The 22,857-nt window shown below is 42.3% G+C and overlaps 3 protein-coding genes across 7 annotated transcripts; 1 reads left to right on the top strand and 2 right to left on the bottom strand.

Annotated features, from left to right (window-relative positions):
* Positions 1-710: 710 nt before the first annotated feature.
* LOC127768283 (uncharacterized) lies at positions 711-6,013 on the bottom strand. Its single transcript, XM_052293833.1, has 7 exons — positions 5,612-6,013; positions 5,202-5,526; positions 4,949-5,102; positions 3,940-3,984; positions 2,951-3,113; positions 1,928-2,289; positions 711-1,660 (listed from the first exon to the last, which is right to left on the bottom strand). Exons 1-7 carry the CDS (start codon positions 5,867-5,869, stop codon positions 1,342-1,344), a joined length of 1,626 nt encoding a protein of 541 aa, XP_052149793.1. The 5' UTR covers positions 5,870-6,013; the 3' UTR covers positions 711-1,341.
* A 1,345-nt stretch (positions 6,014-7,358) lies between these two features.
* Positions 7,359-15,636, bottom strand: LOC127767193 (DNA repair RAD52-like protein 2, chloroplastic). Of its 4 annotated transcripts, none has more exons than XM_052292449.1 (5): positions 11,966-12,028; positions 9,398-11,258; positions 9,132-9,169; positions 8,284-8,375; positions 7,359-7,750 (listed from the first exon to the last, which is right to left on the bottom strand). In XM_052292449.1, exons 2-5 carry the CDS (start codon positions 9,703-9,705, stop codon positions 7,604-7,606), a joined length of 585 nt encoding a protein of 194 aa, XP_052148409.1. In that variant the 5' UTR covers positions 9,706-11,258; positions 11,966-12,028; the 3' UTR covers positions 7,359-7,603. The 4 variants fall into 4 exon arrangements, with proteins under 4 accessions (XP_052148409.1, XP_052148407.1, XP_052148406.1 ...); XM_052292447.1 differs by lacking the exons at positions 7,359-7,750; positions 8,284-8,375; positions 9,132-9,169 and adding exons at positions 12,750-13,111; positions 14,440-14,612; positions 14,720-15,636 and having other exon boundaries at positions 10,302-11,258; positions 11,966-12,051; XM_052292446.1 differs by lacking the exons at positions 7,359-7,750; positions 8,284-8,375; positions 9,132-9,169; positions 11,966-12,028 and adding exons at positions 12,750-13,111; positions 14,440-14,612; positions 14,720-15,636 and having other exon boundaries at positions 10,302-11,258.
* A 2,611-nt stretch (positions 15,637-18,247) lies between these two features.
* Positions 18,248-22,176, top strand: LOC127765537 (26S proteasome non-ATPase regulatory subunit 12 homolog A-like). 2 transcript variants are annotated; one of them, XM_052290455.1, is made up of 11 exons: positions 18,248-18,421; positions 18,595-18,792; positions 19,514-19,621; positions 19,711-19,815; positions 19,919-19,975; positions 20,056-20,252; positions 20,859-20,958; positions 21,054-21,166; positions 21,254-21,407; positions 21,496-21,573; positions 21,668-22,176. In XM_052290455.1, the coding sequence occupies exons 1-11, from the start codon at positions 18,419-18,421 to the stop codon at positions 21,884-21,886; spliced, it is 1,332 nt and encodes a 443-aa protein (XP_052146415.1). In that variant the 5' UTR covers positions 18,248-18,418; the 3' UTR covers positions 21,887-22,176. The 2 variants fall into 2 exon arrangements, with proteins under 2 accessions (XP_052146415.1, XP_052146414.1); XM_052290454.1 differs by lacking the exon at positions 18,248-18,421 and having other exon boundaries at positions 18,589-18,792.
* The last annotated feature ends 681 nt before the right edge of the window (positions 22,177-22,857 follow it).

Genomic DNA, 22,857 nt, shown 5'->3' with positions numbered 1-22,857 from the left:
AAACGCTTAACTTAATTGGGTGACTGCAATTTGTACACATCGATTACTCTCTCCTGCATATTAGTGTTTCTTGTGACTACAAACAGCAGTGGCAAATACAGTATTGCTCTAGTTTTTCTTTTAAAGAAAAAAATGTTGTTGCATAAATACATAGTTTCAGTTATCTTGTTAATCAGTCCCAAGTATTGACCCGGCAAAAATCAGTCTAAGTATTGCATTGATGAGATGTATTTAAGTGTTTAGTTGATAGTGATTATGAGTAAGACAGTAGGTAGTTGATGGTTAAGTTGTTGTTCTAGAATTTTCATTCATTCCGTAGGGTGTGGTGCATAGTATCTTGAGAGCAACTTTGTTAGTAGATTGGTGGGGGAGAGAGGTGCCATGCTTGCATGCCATGCAAGGTCGAAAGAAAGCATGGAGAATCCAGGAGAGATAGGTGTCAGATAGGGATGTCGATAACAAATGTGTGGATAGAATTGCTTCTCTTACAAATGCATTGGTTGCTAATGCGACAAGATTTGGCTTCTGTCCAGTGACAAGTACATCTTGCATGTCCCAAATCAGATTATTGTGATTTCACTTAAATTCAGTCAATTTGAAAGAGATTTCTATGGGTGTGTTTTCTTTGTGAAAACTAACTCAAAATATTTTCTACATCTTCAGCCAACATGTCATACTTGGATGCCCAGTACTGTATATCTGTAAGGTAGCATTTGGCGACTGACTGAAAGAAAATGAATGTCAAGAGGCATATGATGTGCCACATCAAACTAAACAACGGACGACGTGTCAGCCTAGTCAGCACATCACATAGGAACTACTAGACTTTGCCAACGTAGTTGGGCAAGTGGGCAAGTGCCAACTGCCAAGCTTTGGACTAGTCAGTACACACAAAGATATTCAGACCACAAAACAGTTTGGTTCCTTTCACTTGATATCATCATTTCCAACTTACAGCCAACTCAGACATCATGAAACAGTAGCTTTCTTTCAACATATATGGGATGGGATTCCCCCATCTAGTTTGCACAAGTAATAACAGGAGCAAAACATTCAGATGGGGACTCCTCGGAGTATCACTCCAACAAGGCAACAATGGCTGATTGGAAAGCTCATGGCTAAGCATGCACAGTAGCTCAAAAATTGCACATGTTGCAAGTAAAAGAAGCAATGTTGGAAGCCAAGCGGCTAGTAGGCTAAGTCTCTCCATTTGGAACTCTACTGATGCGCAATATGTGAACAAACAAAATTCCTATGACTTGATTCTCTGAGAGTTCTACTTCCCTACAAAAAGGTTTGCCTCTCCATTGCATCAAAAATGGCACCGGAAAGATAGTTCTCTCATGAATATTTGTGGATTCCAATGTTAAGGTCCGATGATATAGAGGTCAGAACTGGGGCCGTTCGGTGCCAAAGGGCCTTAAAAACTCGCTTCTGGTGCGCTTGAACTGACTGGCAGGGATTCTGCCCATTGTGCCTGATGTCAAAGATGTGGATCATAGGGTCCGCAGAGCCAGATGATAAGTACCAACCATCAGGAGACCATGACTGGTTTATAAGAGCTGACTGAGACTCGCTGCTCTCTTGTTTCCAACCGAGTGTATGAACTTCAGTCTGCCTAAGCCTAACGTCAAACAACCGAAGCTGCCTGCCTGGTGCCCTGTAAGGGAAACAAGAAAGAAACGCACATACAAGGTTTCAGAAATGCAGCACAAGCATCAAAAGGACATACAGGAAATGACTCGACATAAGAACATGATAATTACATGATTTCAGTTGATAGATTTGACTAAAACAGGAGCTTGAGCTCTAACTGGAATGCTAGGACTATCACATGCTAGTTTATCAGCATTTTTACTTCCGCTGATATGTAAAACGAAACCCAACCAACCAGTAACACAGAAATAGCATTTGAGTTTTTACTTACGCTGTTTGCACCATGTACAAGTTGAAATCACATGGATTTGGTAATACACTCATGCATTTGTAATCAATTAGGTTCTTGGACTCTGTCCTTCCAGCTGCCAGATCAAATGATATAATCCTCTTGTCACTGCCAACTGATAATATTGTACTTTTCTGCTGTAATCCAGCAACACCCATGACAGCAGAAGAATGCAAATCCTTGTGCACTTTCTTGTGGTTCCATGAATCATCTTTTTCTTGCCAAAGTATGACAGCATGGTCACTTCCACCAGTCACAAAGCATACATCAGACCATGGCATGAAATTTATGTTGTTAATAATTCCCTTGGTATGAGGCTTCACTGGTAGAAAACTAACTTTCTTCTGTTTCAGGGGATTAGTTAAAGAAACACCTTTTAGTAATGATCCAATACACACAGTCATGTGTTACTCTTAAGAAAAAGGTACCCTAAAAACAATTATGATGGATTCCTCAGTATTTCAAATTGACATGAACACATCACAGTAGCCCTTGATGCATCCTTGCCCAGGGGAAATAGCACAAGATAGTCAAATGATTTATGACTTTTGTGTGATCATTTAGAAAGATTTAATGTGATGCTACTGTTAATACAATGAAGAAAGTATCAGCAGCCAATCATGATAGGATCAAGCACCAAAAACAGTACAAATTTAGCTGGCAATAAGTTGCATGTTAAGAGGTGAAGCTCTGAGCATGATTACATGAATAACTTAAAAGACTACCTCTCTAGTTCCTATCGTGTGATAACCTGGTTTAAGATGATTAGATGTTCAGAATCAAATTTGCAGATAGAATGCCACCAGGAAGATCATTCAGGTGTCATTATATTTTTTTTATCAGTTTGCACATTCAAGTTAAGCTAAACTGATAGTACTTCATGCAACTATACTGTTGGTGGAACCAATTTAGTTGGATTATAACAACTAATGACTTTTCTCGTCGCATGGAGAAAACCTTGCAATGGGATGTGAAGAAGTGAGCTACTTCTAGCGGAGTTCTTACTTGTCCTGATAAGTTGCGATTCATCACTGAAACTTGAGAGTCGCCGTTATCAGCACTGTACACAGCAAAAATTAATTCACCATGTGGATGCCAAGCTACATCTTCAGGCCACCTATGCTTAGGAGAAAAGCAATCTGTTGTGCTGAGCAAGGAGATGGCGGGTCTGCAAGTAAAATATATGTGACTGTAAAATCATGCTTAAAACCAAATGGACAAAAAAATGTGGTTATGGTAGGATTATCACTATAGTTTCTACATCAATTCCTAGTTTTATATCTCCACATAAGAGTTTTTTTTTTTTGCTACATGTCCAATGAGATTCAGGAAGCAAGAAGTCATTTAGTGCCAACAGTAGTGTATGAAGTCATGACTTCAATGTCCATACGCCACACCATGTTTAAGTTAGGTATTATAATTTGCTTAAATTCATAAGCCAACTGTTTGGGGGATTTGGTCATATCAGTGTTAAAAATGTCACTTGGTAGAAGTGTTGGCATATTCTTTTACAGCCACTTACTGTGTTGCAATTACAGGTTTTCCATCGAACCAGAGAGTTTTTCTTATGTTGCTTAAGTTGCTGTGTTTAACATCTCAGCATTGTGAAGTTGCATCAGGCAAGGCAATGCAAAAAAAAAAAAAGGAAAAGTGAGAGGATTTACCAATTAACTTGGCTTTTGTGTGAGGTAACAAAACTATGTAAGTGCTAAGGTGGGTTTTTAAATATGATTTCACAATATATGCTTCATGAGGCAATGCAAAAAAGGAATACATAAGTGCTAAGGTGGGTTTTAAGTATGCTTTCACAATATGCGCTTCATAAACAAAGATTAAATCCACATTTCGGATGCCAATCACATGAATGAACTTTCAGGCCTCATGCCAAAATAACCATGGAGTAAAAACATTGCCTAGAGCTCCTATTCGCAGCAAAGTCAGTCAATAGCAACTTAAACTACAGTATGATAAGAAATGAGTAATATGAGGCCTACCCTTTTGGCTGCACTTGCCACAGAGTAACAATTCCATCCAATGCACTGCATCACAAGAATGTGTAAGATTAAAGTTCTTAAAAGAGAAAAGGTAAGGAAACAAGCTATGGCGATTAAATTAAATCTACCACAGTTCATAGGTGACTGGAGATCAACACACACACAAAAAAAGGCCACCATTTAGCTAAGCATATCCGTCTAAACAGATAGTATATCACTCGGAACTCCTAATCTACAACCACATCATTGCTGGCATCCTGCACTGAAACAATTCCATTCCATGTTCATACTATCCAGATAGTTGTGTAGCTATCCTTTTAAAAGATCGGTACTGTTAGTTGTTTGGACTTACCAACCTCAAACAGACTGTAACTTTGATAGCTTGTTAGTTCATTAGGATGTAACGTCAACAACCAATTCTTTGGTTGTTGGCAAACACCCAACCAAAGACATATGTACAAAACATGACTGTGCACGGAAAATGCTTCATACTTGTATGTTCGAAAAGAAGAAATAAATAGATAGAAACAGTTGATGGAGCATGAAACACAACTGGAAACTGATGGAACATGAAAGGTCAGCTAGAGATTTCATTCAAAACTGATGGAAAATGGAAGATCAGCTAAATATAAGATTGCATCAATGCAAGAGTCCAATTTTAGATTCACTCATGCAGGAACGCAAGCAAGAAGTTATGACCCAATAGAAGATTGCTCTGTATTGAAAATAATAACAATTCAACAAGTGCGTGTACGGCTGTCAAATTTTAAAATTCTGGACTTCCGGGTGATAAAACTGATAGGATGAACAATGCGGAAGCCAACCAGACAACCACAACAGATATTGGTTTTCTCTGTGCATGTTCCATCCGTCGTTCTTTCCAAATTAACAAGAAATTTGACTGAATTGTTATGGAATATCATTATTTTGCGGAGAACTTGGCATCGCTAGCCTCTAATCCGTAATCAGTTGCATTGATGGCATACATTAAACAGCCCATGAAACATACCTAGTAGCAACAAGCTGATCATTGACAGGGCATAGCTCAAGACACCTAAGCTTCCTCTTGTGTTGGCTACAGATTACGGTACCGCCATAGAACCTAAGCACCGTTGCAGATGATTTCTTCACGCTCTGAATCAAGTTCTGATGCTCCTTCTGTTCTGTAAAGAGAAAAACGCAGCCTGATTTATGAGCACATCTGAGGAAATAATTTCATCATGGTAATGGTTCTCCTAAAGAGGAAAATCAAAAGAAAGTACCGATCTTAAGCTTGGGCTTCTTCTCCAGTGCCCTGGGCCGCTCCGGCGGCACGGATGCGGAGGAGGATGATGGAGCGGCGGTCTTCTTCAACCCAGGCATGGGCTCTGGGCGCGGGGGTGGCCGGTTGTTTGCCCCCGGGATGACAAGCTGCGGCCGCTCCGGCGCCTTGTGCTGTGGAGGCGATGGCTTGGGGTCCCTCTGGGTCGTCGTCGGTGGCAGCGACGGCTTGGGGTCCCTATGGGTCGGCGGCGGAGGCGGCTTGCGATCTCGATACCGGGCGAGCCGATCTTGCGCCTCGGCGAGCTTCTTCTCCGCGGTGTCCAGCTACGGCGGCGTACCGGGAACCATGAGAATCGATCAAGATCGCAACATTTATCAGACAAAATAGCAGGGGAAGGGGGGGGGGTACCAGGGACTGGTAGTGCGAGAGCTTGAGCTTGCAGCGCTCGACGTCCCGCTCGCGGTGGGCGATGAGGGCGAGGACCGCCTCCTCCGCGATGTCATCCTCCTCATCCTCCTGCGTGGCGGCGGTGGCGGTGGCGGAGGAAGAGGATTGGGGGGGTTTGGATGCGGAGGAGGCATTGGAGGCGGCGGGGCGGGGCCAGTAGGCGGATTCGTAGTCGTCCTTCTCGAGCTTGGGCCTCTTCAGCGCCGGGGGATCGCCCATGGCCGGCGAGCGAGCAGGCGGGCGGGCGGGTCGAGGAAGGAAGAGAGGAGGGGAGAAGCGGCGCGTGTACCGACCAGGGGTGGACACAGACCCTGGTCTGCCAATAGTCGCGTCGCGCACTCGCGCCGCGCCGCACGCTCGCTCGCCTCTCGCTTGCCTCTGCCTCTGTATATACTGTAGGAGTATGCTGCTGCCTGCACGGGTGCACGCGGGCGCACGGCACAGGGCCAAGAAATTCTTGTGTCCGTGCTCCGTTCACTCATGAATTTCGTTGGAGTTGCAGCTCTGGTTTAAGCTTGTGATTCCCGATGATCCGTGTTTACAACGTGATTATCAAATGCTTTCACAAGTCACGGACATTTGTAACGCCACAATTAAAAATCTTACATTAGTTCCTCCAAAATAACAAAAGTTTTACTGTTTGAAAGCACTTTTTATCAAAATAAATCTAAACACTAATAGTAAAAGTTATCAATTTGTCATTTATCATTTAAAAATATAGAGCAACAAATTTTACCAAAAAAGTGCGTTGGGAGCCGTGCTCTCTCTCACTTTGCTAATAAAATGACAAAACTTTACCATACATCTAAACACCAACTAGCAAATTTTCAATGCCAAAACTTTTGCCACAACAAATTGATCAAAACATGCCCATACTACTAGTTTAAACGGCTTATTTGCTTCATGATTAAAATTATTTTTTTTTCTTAAAAGAATCTCTTCAACCATATTGCTTGCACATCTTAGGTTTATTTATTAAAACATTTAATTTAATTTATATTTATATAATTAAATAGATAATTCGTAGCAACAATCCTCTCAGCAATCTATTTCAAACGGAGCCTAAGGCGTTAAGGATTGTTCAACTTGTGCAAGACTTTGTCCATTTTTTATCCGATTTTGGTAGAACAACAAATTAAGCATTCTCTTGCCATGATCGCTCTTTCAAATTTTGGTATTTTTAAAAGTTTCTTCTCTTATAAGCTCTAAAGTTTGGTAACCAAACACATCTAACACTATCAAAATTTAGTACTTCCTCCGTTTTATAATGTAGGTCATTCTAGCATTTTCTACATTTATATTGATGTTAATAAATCTAGATAGATTCATTAACATTAATATGAATATAGAAAATGCTAGAATGACTTACATTGTGAAACAGATGGAGTAACATGTAAGTGCCTCGAAATTGATTGTAGCAACACACTGAACATCCATTAAATCTATATCAAGCGCCAAGGAACTTAACTGTGGTTCATGGATTTTATGTAGCCTTAATCTATTGCACATTACTCCCTCCGGCTTCATAACTCTTGACGTTTTGAAAAAGTTTAGATCAGACAATAAAAACTTTAACTATTAATAACTATATAGTTTAAAGATATTAGAACACAATGTATAGATTAGTCTTAAACTATTACCATGCCTCACGTCTAAACACGTGTTGTTGTTCAAAATATCAAAAATTATGGAACCAGAACCGTAGGAGTACTCGTGTATTTGCTCTTTATAACAGTGCCAAAAAGGAAAGAAGTGGCAGACGGGGCCTCATTGACTCGTATCTACAAGAAAAGAGGTTCAGAAGATAAAGAGAATTCCAGTATGAATGATACTTCAACTCCTGATACAGACTGAAAACCTTGATAAACAGAGAGATGGATCAACCACAGCCTTTTGAACCAAATCAGGCGAGAACCAACGCAGAACTGATGAAGTGGATGCTGCGCCACTTCCCTACGGAGTCTCGTCTTCGTGGTAAAGATACAGACCAAAGCCAAACCTTGCGCAGGCCTTGCAGAATGCGGCCTCTTCTGCAGCAGCCACGGGATCATCAAACCGTGCATCATTCAGTGATGTTGTTCCAGCTGCCTCCCTATGAACCTGCATCCATAGAAACAATTCACATAAAACAAACAAACAAAGGCAAACTTGGTTCGGTGCCATCATTTTAGTTTTATAGCACCCGAAGATTATGGTTCACTTTGATATAGCACTGAAAGTTATCACAGTTCTCATATAGCATTCTGTTAAACCACAGTTAAATCTCTACCGCGTTCGCGAAAAAAAAAAAAGCGTTTGCGAAATAAATCTCTACCACACATTACCCCCTTCTACCTTTCTTTCTGCCCCCTCCCCTCCCCTTCTTCCATGTGCTAGAGATCGGCGGCCAGCTCTACTGCAGACCTGTGGCACTACCCACTTGGGAGAAGGCAGGAAGCGGGAGAGCTTGAGGTCACAGCAGCAGCTGAGCTCAAGCTGGAGCCTAGAGGGCACCGGCAGCAAGCGAGCTCGAGGACAAATGCAGCAAGATGGTGGTGATTGTGGTGTGTGTTGGTGTGCATAGGTGTGTGCGTACAACTCTATTCATATGATGATTATCTTGTAATAAGAAGAGGCAACACCTTTAAACTTACCTCTCCATCTGTTCCTCGTACTGTGACACGATATATCACTGTCACTTTCCCATTGTCAGTGTAAATAACATCACGGACCTCTCCACACCAGCCTGATGTTTCCAAAAAAAACAGTGATAATATGAGTGGAAATCCAAGAACGGTGTAAAAGACTGAAGAGTTGGCATGACCAGTGCATTTCAAGTAGATAAAGGATAGATCAAGCAAGGAAATGTGACTATCATCCACTGGAAATGATTAAAGGTGTTAAATTTGGTAGTCGTTGGAGTATTTCAACAGACATAGGACAGGTAGAGCAAGTAAATGTTGACAATCATCAGAAGGAAACAATTATAAGTTGAAATGAGAGAGAATTCAGCATCCCGGAAGCTGCATATGCAGGTTATGTGTACAAAACACACTACTTATTCAGCACCTGGAAGCAGCATTTGCAAGTTATGCGTACAAAATACACTTATTCATCATGACAGCATCCTTTAAGCTGCCTATAAAGGTTATGTGTACAGTACACACTACATATTCAGCATCCTGAAAGCTACATATGCAGGTTATGTGTACCAACACACACTACTTATTTAGCATCCTGAAAACGGCATATGCAGTTTATGTGTACAACACACGGTACTTATTCAGCATCCTGGAAGCTAGTACATATGTAGGTTATGTATACAACACATACTACTTATGTAACTTTATTTGCTCATGTTGCTTTCAAAAGAGCAAGCACAGAAGGGGTGAACCAGTGACTGGCATCGATTTTGTGATTACAAATTAATGTTCAGCACCGTTAGCTCGGTATTAGATTCAGGTATAGAGATTCAGGTATAGAGTACACGAGATATGCTTACCTGGAGCATAAAAGCTTAGCATCCTGTTGGCATGATACCTACAAGAAACCGTGAAACATCAGCAAGGAACAAACTTCTTTTTGTGTCTTGACTCTTGAGAGTGTGCCACGAGAAATGTGAGGATCTGAGCGTCATTGGTCGATGCTGTACATGAGCCTGAATATCGCGAGTGCTACTTGTTGCAAGCAAATGTGTATGGCAGCAAGATCTGCAGTGCTTTACCAGTAGCACAAGCAAAGGCCAAGGATGTATAGGTTGTTCCGTACCAGGGGATGACCGGATCGGAGGGCGACGCGCGGCGGCGGGAGGAGCGGACGACGGTGTCGGGGACGCGCTTGTTGAGGTCGCGCAGGATCTCCACCAGCGGCCGCGTGATCCCCGACGGCGCCGCGTCCAGCGGCACCACCACGTAGTTGCTGCTGCTCGACGCCGCGGCCGGCTTCCGCTCCGGCGCCGCCGCCGTGACGACGGCCACGCGCCGGCGGGCGCGGACGACGATGGGGAGGGAGGCGGCGGAGAGCCGCGTGGCGACGGGGCGCACGAGCAAGCTCAAGCTGGAGGTTGTGGCTTCCATGCTCGATCGATCGAGCTCGGAAAGTGGAGGCTAGCAAATGTAAAGGACACACCTACTACTAGAGAGTGAAAGCTTCCTACTCCAGCAAATGGGAAGGGATCTCTAACACTGTGGAGGTAGGTGGAAGTTTGGAAGCAGCCTGCAACTACCACTCTCTCCCTGTGCCCTCATGCAAAAAACGTGTGAACTGTGAACCAGATTTCCAGACCAGTGTGCAGATAGGGGGTGCTTGAAAAAGAATTAAAATGCATGAACATGAATTCTTAAAAAACATTCAAAGATCATGTGTTTTGTAGAGAATTGCACTCTTCAAACAAAATCAATGTAAATTCTGAAATCGAAAGATAAGCAAGTTTTGACAAACGGAGCAGCAAACGGAGCGAGCTTCTCCAAATGGAAAATGCACTTTGCTTTGAGTTTGGGTTATATTCCAGAACTCATGCATAGATTCTCTAAATGAAAAATGTGCATCTATTTAGTTTGGATTATATTCCAGAACAAACAGATAGCTTCTCCAAACAAAAAATGCACTTGACATAGAGTCTGAATTTCATTCCAGAACTCATGAATACCCTCTCCAAAATGAAAAAAAATAACACTTTGTATAGAGTTTGGATAACATCCAGGAACTCAGGCATAGCTTCTCCAAATGGAAAATGTACCTTGCATAAACTTTGGGTTATATTTCAGAACTTATGCATTGCATAGGTTCTCCAAATTAAAAATGCACTTTGCATTAAGTTTCAATTATATCCCAGAACTCATGCATGATTCTCCAAATGAAAAATGCTCTTCACAATTCACAGAGTTTGTAATTTTGGATTATGACGCATCCTCATCCATAGATTCTCCAAATGGAAAGGTGCTTTAAAAGACCGTAAACATAACTCCACTAATAAGGCCTAACAAGTCTAGTCAAACGCTAGTAGATGTTGATGAAAATGATTTTTAAACATGTAAACCAATGGTTTATCATAAGTACTATAGTTAGAAATTGATACAACAAAGCTGTACAACTCATTGATATGCCAAGTAAACTGACCTTCTTAATGAGACCAATACTCAAACTGATGCTAATTTTCTTTTTTCAAAAAAAAAAAAGGAACGATGATGTGCATTTCCTAGTTTCAGTCTTTCAGAACCCAACAGCCCAACCCAAAATGCACCACTTAGCAAACATGTAGAAATATGGTGAGCTTACTAGGCAAGTCTCACCGAGCTTGCCACAAGAAATTAAATGAAAATGTGGTAGTATTTTTCACACCTTGCTAGGTTGAGCAATTTGCTCCTTCAAGATTACTGTTAGGTGATGCATTGCAAGCAGCTGGAGTGAATGGACATTTAGGCCCTCGAGTGCACCCTAAACTGCCCTCCTGTGCTGTCCTCTTACACTTTGTTTCCATATAAAGGCTTGCTGTGGCTTTCCGAGGCATTGTTCTAGCAGCGCAACCCTATCAGGAATACTGAAACAAGAAACCTCTAGGGAACATTGTTTCTGATCCTCCACATATTAGTTATCTCAATAGAGCCGACTTCTCTTAGTCATTCTCTTTCTGCACACAAATTATTGCACATAGACATTAGGGATGTGGCCGACAAAACACATACGCACATTACAGCAAAACAAACAGATGCGCGTGAGCGCACACACACAACTACAAAAAAATATAGAGCAAATTACATTGTGAACCACCTATGTGTGCCTTTGTGTTCACATTGCACCACCTTTAAGGGATTGTGTCATTCTAGACCATTTTTTGTTTCCCATTGTTCAATTTACACTGAATATGAAGGACCCATGATGCACACACCCCATGTCCCGACCCCTGGTCCCAGCCTCCCAGGAGAGCTGCGAAGCGACGGCACAATCAGCCAGCTTTTGGCACCCTAGTTCAGATACTGACGTTGCCAGACAACGCTTAAGGAGGATATCTCTGGTGAGAAGAGATTGGTTCAAAACCTAGAGGTCGGCATCCCATTTACTTTTTTTTGGTTGATTGGAATGGATTGGATATAAAAAAAAGAATAGCTGCAACCTGGGGTTTCAGCTTGGAGTACAATTTTCTTTTTTAGATATGTAGTTGAATTGTAATGTTTCAGTCTTGTTTTACATGGTGATAGATGACAATAGGATTTTATCTCCACTGGAAAAATATTGTTGATTCTACAATATCATCGACCATTGTTACTATAGATGAACAAGAGCATGCTTCCCTTAGTAAGATGATGATGACAATGACATGGATTAGGAGAATCATACCTTGCAGCTAGGTGATTATCAATCTTCTGATGAGGATGATGCAGAATATGCTTTCGAGGAGGGAAAAAAGAACTTGAACCAGATTGCTGAGATGAAAAGTAGGGTAGGTAAGGACTTTCATTGTGAGGGTGGCACCAATGGTGAAGACTTGTTCGATGCCATTGCTGACTTGAATTGAGCAACAGATGGAAAAAAGGGTTGGCTCAAAGATTGGACGATTTGGTGGCATCGTGTTTATTTTCTTTTTTTACCATGAACCAGTAATGGAATCCACTATGGTATATCAAATAAACAGTAGTGTTTTTTGGTTCAATGTGGTGCAGATTAAAAATTGACAGAAAATTGTGCTAATTGAAATGAAAATGCACTTCACACAAAGTTTCGATTATATTCCAGAACTCATCCATATCTTCTCCAAATGGAAAAGATATTTTAAAAGACCCTTACTCAACTAATAAGGCCTAACAAGTCTGGCCAAATACTAGTGGATGTTGATGAAAATGATTTTAAATACGTAAGTCCATGATATATCATAAGTATTATAGTTAGAAACATAAACAACAACGTTGTACGACTCACTAATATAGGAATAAGTAAACGGAGCTTTCTTAATGAGGCCACTATTGAAATGATGCTAAGGATGATGCACATTTCCTAGGTTCAGACCCCCAACCCCAAAATGCATCCCTTAACAAACATGTAGAAAGATAATGTGCTTACTAGGCAAGTCTGGCTAAGCTTGCCACAAGAAAATTAAACGAAAACATGGTTATACTTTTCACACCTTGCTAGGTAGAGCAATTCTATTGTCCACAGGGTTCAACTGGATCCCCAACAAAGTTTGGCGAACTCTGAGTTAATTGAACAGATATGCTGCTTCTATCCTTCAAGATTTTTGTTACGTGAGGCACTAGAAGCAGCTGGAGTGTATGAACATTTAGGCCCTCGAGTGCATTCTACACTGTCCTCCTGTGCTGTCCTCTTGCGCTTTGTTCCTGTAAATGCTTGATGTGGCTTTGCGAGGCTTTGTTCCAGCATCGCAATCCTATCAGCAATGCTGAAATTCTCTGTGGAACATTGTTTTGGATCCTCCACGTATTTGGATAGTAATCTCAATAGAGCTAGCTTCTCTTCATCATTCTCTTTCTGCACAGAAATGGTTATACAACATTAGGGATGAGGCTGGAAACACACACACACACACACACACACAGAGACATAGAGACACACAAACTATATAGAAACATAGAGATTAATTTACACTGTCACATACTCGCATTGCACCACCTTAAGGAATTGCATCACTCTGCACCACTTTTTTCTTCCTATTGTTCGATCAGTGCTGAATCAGCACAACCCACCGATGTGGCCCACAACACATGATGGGTACCGCACCCATGCCCTGACCCTGGTCCCAGTGCCGCTGCCAAGCAACGGCGCGAGCAGCCAGCATTCCGCACCCCACTTCAGATCCTACCACCATCACACAGCGACTCTCAAGAAGATGTTCTCTGATGGGAAGAGATTAGTTCATAAACATGGTTGGCATCCAATTTACTTTTTGTTTTTGTTGGTTGGAATGGGTTGGAGAATTTAGTTTAGTTGCAACCTATGGTTTCGCTAGCTGATCATCAATCTTTTGATGATAACTATGAAGACTTATCAATCTTGGAAGAGGAGAATAAAGAACTTAAAGCAGATTGCTTAGATGAGCAGTAGGATAGACAAGGACCATAAGTGACACACTGACACTGATGCGGAAGACCTGTTTGATGTCAATGCTGACTTGGATGTGTTTAACATTGATGAAGTACCAGTGTTTCAGCAACAGCCAACAGATGCAAAAGGGATTGGCTCACATAATACTGGAGGAATTTGGTGGCATGGTGTTTATTTAGTCTTTGCTACAATATGAACCTCTACAGTCATTTTAGTTTATTGCTTATAGGTATGGTGACATGAAGTTTGTTACATTTCAGCAGTCATATAAATCTAATTGTGCAATTTGTCTGGTGTTGGCGCTAAAAAGGACCTGTTGAAGGTATTGGCACGCACATCAATTGGATGGATGCATTAATCGGTGGAAGTTAACGCCTATTGGTTAAATGTGGCACAGGTTGAAAAATTGATAGTAAAATGTGGTGCAGGGTGATACAAATCCTTAATGGTGGCGCAAGGTGACACAAAAACACAAAAAGGTGGTGCAAAGTGTAATCTACACTATATAGCAGGAGTTGAGTACTGAATATAACACGTCATATAACGGTAATCAAATATATGCACTAACGGAAAGAATATATCATGTCAAACATTAAATCATGTAAACCACTTGTAATAGGTTACTGGTAGTGCAAAGTACATATAGCAGGAGTTGAGTATTGAAAATAACACATCATATAACAGTAATTAAATATATGCATTAACAGAAGGAATATATGATAATAAGCTGATAGTGTGATAAACGACAAACGTACCGATCCTGGCAGATGGTGCTGTTCTTGACTGTCTTGATCCTTTGTACGCCCAACTCTCTCAATGACACAAGTCGCTATCGCAGAAAGCGGGAATGCATCCTGAAGTTCAAATGCAATTATTGTAGCAACGGTTTGATGATAAATTCCTCTATTCAGCATATGAGCAACAACATCTGCAAGACAAAACAGCTGCAGCCAGTTAGTCAAGGAACTGGAATAATTAGGCATAGGTGAAATGTCACAAGGGTTTATCAGTGATTCAGTGGTAAGTGGCCCTCACCACGCAGCTTATCTAAGAAATGCTTGGAGCATTTGAGCACCTCGGCGCAGGCCAGGCCGCCAGCAGCATGCAACAGCTCGAAGATCTCCTGCGACGGGAACTCCACGGGCACGCCGAAGGCAGCCATGAGGAGAAGAAGGCCGCGGGCATCGTTGGCGGCGGCAGCGGCAACCCGTCCTTTGGACCGCACAAGCCGGCTGCGCCACGAGAGCGCCGCCTCGCGGGCTTCCGCCCGCAGGTGGTCGTCCCCGGCCTCCTGGCCCGGGCGGAGGGGACAGCCGGCGCGCACGTAGGACAGCAGGAGGAGCTCGCACGCGGCCTCGGTGTGCCTGCCCCCGGGTCGGATGTAGTAGCGGCCGATAGCCCGGAGCACGAGCTCCGCGGGGTTGGGGGCGCGGCGGAGCGCGGGCGGGACAGCGTGGAGCAGCCAGGAGAGGTCCCCCATGCGGGAGATGACGAAGCGGAGGAGCTCCCCCGAGCCCATGCGCTCGCAGATGCGGCCCATATGCTCCGCCGATGGGTCGCCGCCGCGGTTCGGCCTGGGCTCCTCGGGCTGGGGCACGGGTGCAGGCTTGGGCTCGGCGACGGCGACGGCGACGGGGTTGGGCGCGGTAGAGGATTCTGGCTCATCGACGGCGACGGGGCTGTGCGGGGTAGTGGATTCTGGCTCGGCGACATCGGCGAGGTTGGGCGGTTGGTCGGCGGCGGGAAGGGGTGGCAAGTCGTCGGAGATGGCGGTGGCATAGCGGATGAAGGAGTTCCAGTGATTGAAGAACTCGACGAGCCTGTCGCTGAAGGTGGAGAGGCCCGTGAGGGCGAGCAGCATTGGGGTGGGGGAGGCGGCGGCGGCAGGCGGCGGCGGCGGCGGCGGCGCCATGGGGATGAATAGAATGGATAGTAGATGAGTCGCGACGATAGGTTTGGGTGGGGTCCAAATTTCAAGTGAAATCGAGCCCGGGTTGGGTTGGGTTGGGTCAGCCGCGGCGGTGAGCCGGTGAGGCGCGTTCAGCGTGACGGCGGCAGAGGCAGCCGCTTTTTCGCCGTTTCCTTCTTTTTACGGAGGAGCCAAATTAAGTTTTTCAGGTTGCTAGTAATAATTACTAGCTCCTCTATCTCTACACGATAAAATTTGTCAAGATACTTAAATTAGTCTAATTTAGAACATCCATTAAGATTTTGAGCATATCATTGGTCACCTTGGTGTTATGCTTATTATTGCTATGTGTATCCATCTTATATAGGTTAGGGGTAGGACTAAAAAAAGAAAACCTAACTGAATACAACATCAGTGTCCTAACATTATGAACTAGTCCTACTCTATTACAAAATTCATGGATTTGCTCCACCTTCTATATCTAGTCAAATATGGAGGTTGTGTGAGCACCCGATTTCCATATTCTCCACGGTGAGTATATTATTTGGTTGGTTCTGAAAATAGAGGTATCTCATGATAAAATATTTTGGTTGTACATGAGTTGATGCTATCGACATTATCAGATATGGTATAGACGCTTTTAAACCTAATAACTTTTTCGGACGGAAGAAGTAAGTCACACTCTAAAATAAAACCTAGATATTAATCGTTAGTGGATATATGATATTAGGTGAAGTCCCACCGATGAGCAAATATATAAACCATGAGATAGTACAAAGACAAACTAACTGTAGCAGGCAAGGAGTAGACCCAATATAGGCCAAGCCTTTGTGCGGCCCATGGATGAAACACTATAACGAAATTATATTAAGTATTTCCAAAATTAAATATAAAGTGACATGGGCTTTAACACACACTCCTATCCATGACTCTCGAGGTAAATGTATGCATAACGATAAAATTTGATGGATCTAGGATATGTAAGATAAGGTATAAAATCAAATCGTACATCAGCACTGTGCTCATGTATACGTGCGCTTTTGTTATCTCCTTAGAAAAACATCTTCTATGACTCAATAAATGATTGGTTTAAGTGTTAACTTCTTATAGATTGTGTCATATTATCCATCATAATATTATTTTGCTGCCACTTTCAAATCAACAATCAATCACGCTACCCCTTCTTCTTCACAAGTTTAATCAACAACTGCATGGCACAAAATATACCAAAAGAAACTAGAGAGATGAAGGAGAGAAGAAGCGACGAGTCTCCCATAACATACGTTAGACCGATGTGTACCTTTGACATGTGGGCCCATGACGATGGGCCACCACATGTTAGGGACTCACGCCCCTCTAACTTTACAATAGAGTAGTTGCTTTTAAGAAAAAATGCATGCGACATGATCAACACAACACAAGCACAACTAAAGTCATAGAAAACCATGAGGCCTAAATGTGGTAGTACAAGAGGCAAAGGTGTAGACCCAACATGGGCCAAGCCTTCGGACGGCCCATGCTGCAATAGCCCATACGCGAAACATTAGGATGAAATAAGATAATGTAATATGGGTCTTAACACCCATATTCCTTGCCATAGCCCACGTGGTCGATAGCAAAATTCATTTGATATAAATGTATATGCAATAGTGAGGTCGATTGCTTTGATAGGTTTGAAGTATGTAACAAACGAAAATGCCATGTATGAAATCATATACACACAACATAGAAAAATAACTTATAGACAACTAATTTGAATGCTAACTTCTTATATAATATAACTGTGTCATATTGTCCATCGTAATATCATCATGCTACCACTCTCGAGTTAATAATTAATCATGCCACCATTTTTTTTTCACAATTGTAGTCAACAAATACAAATACAACACATGCAATATAATAGATAAAATAAAATAGGAGATGGAGAGAAAAAGTACATGTCATCGACACAATACAAAGCATGTCATGTCATAAGAATCATGCCTATTTTAGTCCTTTTCTTTTCAGATGATAATTTTTGTGGAAATAGAGTATCTATCTTCTACATAGTTGTAACACATTATATTTTAAAGCGCATCATGCAAACATGTCACTCCATCATTCAATAGTAATCATATATCTTAAATCTCATACAAGCATGCCACATCATCTACAATTTATTATATTTTAGAACTCAATATGTAAGCACACAAATAATCATTTTCCATATCTTTACCATAATATTTTAACATATACCATCTATCATTTCCACAATATTTAACATATATGTATCCACATATTTCGCAACAAAATACAAAGCGACTTACCTTGACATTTAACAACAATGGTATCAGGTCATAAACTAGCTTTTACGATGTGTATATATGTAACCAACAGTGATCTTAAAACTTTGTTTTAGTATCTAAGACACTATTAGAAATACTGCATCAGATTGTTATTATTGTTATTTTGGATAAAGTTAGACGAGTGCTAACCAATGGGATAAAGAATTTTATGAGATCTTGAAACGATGGATAATAACATAATCATGTGAAAATGCAAATCCTAATAGAACTCGTGCGTTGCAACTTGCAAGGAGGCCGGTACGGTGTAGGTAGGGCGGCCGGCTGCTATAAGCCGCGTAATTGAGAGAAGCCGCGAGGGTTTCCCCGCAAAACGGCCACCACCACACCACAGAGAGCCCGAGAGCCCTACTCCCCTTCTCTCCTCTTCTTCCTCTCCCGCAAGCAAAGCGCACGCCGCCTTTGCCTTAGATCTCCTCGACTCCGCCGCCGCAGCCGCCGCCGCCGCCGCCGGCGCCTCCCCACGATCCCTCCCTCGCCATGGTGAGCTCACCTCCCTCCTCCCCTCCCCCACCCCGACCCTCCGCCCGCCTCTCCGGGGTTTTGGCCTTCCCGCCCGCCCCGCCGCGGCCCGCACTTCTCATCTAGGGTTTCGATCTCTTGCGGGTTGATCTGATGCCTTGCAATCTGACCCTGTTTCTTGTGGACCGATGCAGGAGGGTAACAGTACCAACCTCGATGCGGCGATAGAGTCGCTCCTCAACGTGGAGAAGCAGATGAGGCTGGCCGGCGATGTCGCCGGCACGAGGAAGGCCGCCATCGACATCGTCGAGCTCTGCTACAAGGCCGGCGCCTGGAAGACGCTCAACGATCAGATCGTGGTCCTCTCCAAGAGGAGGGGCCAGCTTAAGCAGGTCAAGCTCTCGTCCTCTCCTATCTTTGGACTTCGTTTAGTAGTTCTAGTTGAATTACTAGCTGTATTTAGCTATCTAACTGATATCTTCAAAGTTATACTCTACTGACTAGAGGCGCATGCAAACCCCAAAGTTTCCGAGGAGCACATGTAATTGAGGCTAACATAGCATACCCACCTGCTATTATGTTGTCACTCTGAATCACCAGCCATTGATTTTATTTTTGTAATCTTGGTATGAACTTAGAGTTATTCTAAGTTCTAGTGATCTTAAATAGATTACACACAATTCAAATTATCAACGCTCACTGAAAGACAATAGTCATATTTTGCTTGATGTAATTGGATATATGCCCTTATTTCTAAGGGATACTGGTGGTAGGGAAGGCATGCCATAGTGTTGTGTAAGATTACTCTTTTCTTTGCAAAGCATTATGTGTTTAGGTTGAGTTTCAACTAATGTTTTGTTGAGTGCTAATCGAGTGCATTGTATATTTCACTTCGAAACAATATTTGCATGCATTTTTCTCCCCCCAAAATTTCAGCATTGTCTCTCCATATCCCATACTTAGGTCTTCCTGAAATATCCAGTTATTATTTACAAGTTGAACAATATTTCATAAATCATGCCTGTTTATGTATGCAATACTATTGCTGCTGCATTATAACTTGGTTATGCACATGTGGCTTGTCTCAACTCTTCTAATTCTTTATTTTTACAGGCTATCACTGCCATGGTTCAGAAAGCAATGGAGTACATTGACTTAACGCCAGACATGGACACACGTATTGAGCTAATCAAGACGTTGAGCAGTGTATCTGCTGGAAAAGTGAGAATCATGGCTACTCAAATATTGCTTACCTATAAGATTTAATGCCCTTTCATGTGTGTAATCTCACTGATATGCATCAACTGTAGATATATGTGGAGATAGAGAGAGCAAGATTGATCAAAAGACTTGCAAAAATCAAAGAGGAGCAGGGACAGATTGATGAGGCTGCTGATTTAATGCAAGAAGTTGCTGTAAGTTCAAGCTGCACTATAATCATGGCACACAGTTACATCTACTATAACCACCATAGTGTTGTCTTCGCATCTACATAATGTCTAACAAGTTCATCCTCAGGTTGAAACATTTGGCTCCATGGCAAAGACAGAAAAGATTGCATTCATTCTAGAGCAGGTATGAAGAAATACAGTAATAAAGCTTGAAATTGTTACAAAAGCCTGGGTTCTGGAATCTTACTGTAATCATGATCACAGGTCCGGCTGTGCTTGGATCGTCAAGATTATGTACGCGCACAGATTTTATCCAGGAAAATCAGTCCTAGGGTATTTGATGCAGACCCGTCAAAGGAAAAAAAGAAACCGAAAGAAGGTGATAATATTGTTCAGGAAGCCCCAGCAGAGATACCTTCCCTCCTGGAACTGAAGCGCATCTACTATGAACTGATGATTCGGTATGTCTTCCTGCTCAGTGAGACTAATTCATCATGAGTTCATGTCGCTTCTAGTAATGTTGGTTGAAGTTAATGCTACCCCCTCAGGTCGCAAAATATAGCTACCTTTAGCTATGAATATGGACAAGTTCAGATTCACAGATGAAGGTAGCTATATTTTGGGATGGAGGGAGTTCTATTTTGTTCAGCAAAGAATTGCTTTCGACTGTTTGATTCATGATCTAATACATAGTGATAGTTAACTATTTAGAGTTATCTGCTAAGTCAATCTAATGCTTGGTTGATTAAACAAAAGAACTAATGTGGTGTCATATCCCTTACTGCTATTAGACAATTGTTTATGTAGCTTGTATTTTATTTACTCAGGAAATATCAATTCCTCTTCTGCGGTTACCTGTCAAATATGTTTGCAATTGTTTACCATCATCATGTTATGGTTACTGCTTGAATGCCTTATTTGTATCCATCAACCTTTTTTTATGCTACAATTATGAATACTGTATTTGTGCTGTTTGAATTCTTGCTAACTGATTTTATAACCTGCTAAGAGTATATATTTTTTTCTATATATGTGGTGAAACATGATTTCTGTTTGTCTCTATTCAGCTATTACTTGCACAACAATGATTACCTGGAAATCTGCCGTTGCTACAAGTCGATTTATGAAATTCCATCAATAAAAGAGGATCCATCAAAGTGGATACCGGTAAAGCTCTCTCATTCGCAAGTCTTACTTGGTGTGGTGTGTGCGCATACTCACTCACGCTATAATGGTTATCTGACTGCCTGAATTCGCTTTAGGTTCTTAGAAAGATCTGTTGGTATTTGGTGTTGGCGCCTCATGATCCGATGCAATCAAGCCTTCTCAATGCCACACTCGAAGACAAAAATCTCTCCGAGATACCAAATTTCCGGTACGTTATGTTGCTTTCAGGATTACAAATTATCATGGTTTTTAATGTTCTTTCTAATTCCTACTTTTGCTGTTTGGATGGGAATAGGTTACTGCTGAAGCAACTTGTAACCATGGAGGTGATTCAGTGGACAAGCTTGTGGGAATTCTTTAAAGATGAATATGCGAATGAGAAGAATTTTCTCGGAGGAGCTTTGGGTGACAAAGCTGCAGAGGATCTGAAATTGAGGATCATTGAACATGTATTGCTTACTTGACTTTATCGTATTTCTCTTTTGGTTCCTTGCTTTGTATTTGTCAGTTGATTTCCAGTTCTTTGCTTTTGTTCAGAATATCTTGGTTGTTTCGAAGTACTATTCAAGGATTACCCTGAAGAGGCTCGCGGATCTTCTTTGCTTGAGCTTGCAGGTTTGTGTTCCCAGCCTTCCTAGCATCACTTGTATTCCTCTTGTTACTTTGTAGCCTACCAAGATCTAACATGCCCCACATTTTTCTCATTCAGGAGGCAGAGAAACACCTTTCGGACATGGTAAACTCAAAGTCGCTGATTGCGAAGATTGACAGGCCAATGGGTGTTGTATGCTTCCGCACAGCACAAGACAGTAATGGTATACTCAATTCCTGGGCGGCGAACCTCGAGAAACTCCTCGATCTTGTTGAGAAGAGCTGTCACCAAATACACAAGGAGACGATGATCCATAAGGCGGTGTTGAAAGCTTAATCTGTAAACCATTTTGCATTGGCTGGCTTGCTTAGGTTCTCTGCCTGGCCTTCTATGGTCAAATTTTACAATCACAGGACGTCAAGCTTTTCTCAGCTCAAGCATCACCTGTTTGCTTTGGGAACTCGTGCGTGAATGATCTTAAATACTGTGACCACAGAATGATGACATATTATTTGTTGTTGGGGTTCAATCGCTGTCCTCCAATTTGCTTAACATGTGTATCTTCCCGAATATTATTTGAATTCTAGATTATTCAATCAGATGCCTGGCTTGTTTTAGGTTCTGCAGATGCGCTGGTTCTCAATATGATCTGATCTGTAACGCGTTCGTTGTGATTTTAAGTTTCTGAAGATGCATCATATGTGGAGAAGATAAAACTGGAGATCTTGTCGTTTGCATGAAGCACGGTGAACTCGTGCCTAAGTAATTGAATTTGGGGGCAGGGCTATCTTCTGTTTAGAGCAGAGTTATCCAAGCTACTTAACTAATGGTACAAATATCTGCATGGAGGTACATAACCTTGTTATCAGTTACTCCCTATAGTTCCATATTAACTGACGCTATGGGTTAATCCTCTTTGGCTGGCAAAAAATGATGTTTTAGCGCTCTCCACAACTCTCTCCCTTGTATTTCTCCAGAATACCCTCATTCATGCATGCAAACAGTAAATGCTGTTGCTTCGTCTCCATCCAGCGGAAAAGTCCCAAGGCAAAAATTAACTAATGCCTGAAGTACTAATACTCTGGCCACGGAAGCGGAAAGACTCCATGATAGCCACCGTGTGCTGCTAGTTGCTCGCCTCTGGCCATTGCGTCGCTTCGCCTCTTGCCAACGCCGCTCGTCGCGCACCAGCATCATGGATGTCAAGCTGCAGGACGCCGCCGTCGCGCATGAAGACGAAGTGACCATCGGCGCCATGGATGCTGAGGTTGCGCCGGTGGACGACATGACGACGGGCGGCATCGTGG

The sequence above is a fragment of the Oryza glaberrima genome, chromosome 3 (genome assembly GCF_000147395.1).
Source record: "Oryza glaberrima chromosome 3, OglaRS2, whole genome shotgun sequence".
Taxonomy (NCBI): Eukaryota; Viridiplantae; Streptophyta; class Magnoliopsida; order Poales; family Poaceae; genus Oryza; species Oryza glaberrima.
This window is presented reverse-complemented; position numbering and strand designations above follow the sequence as displayed.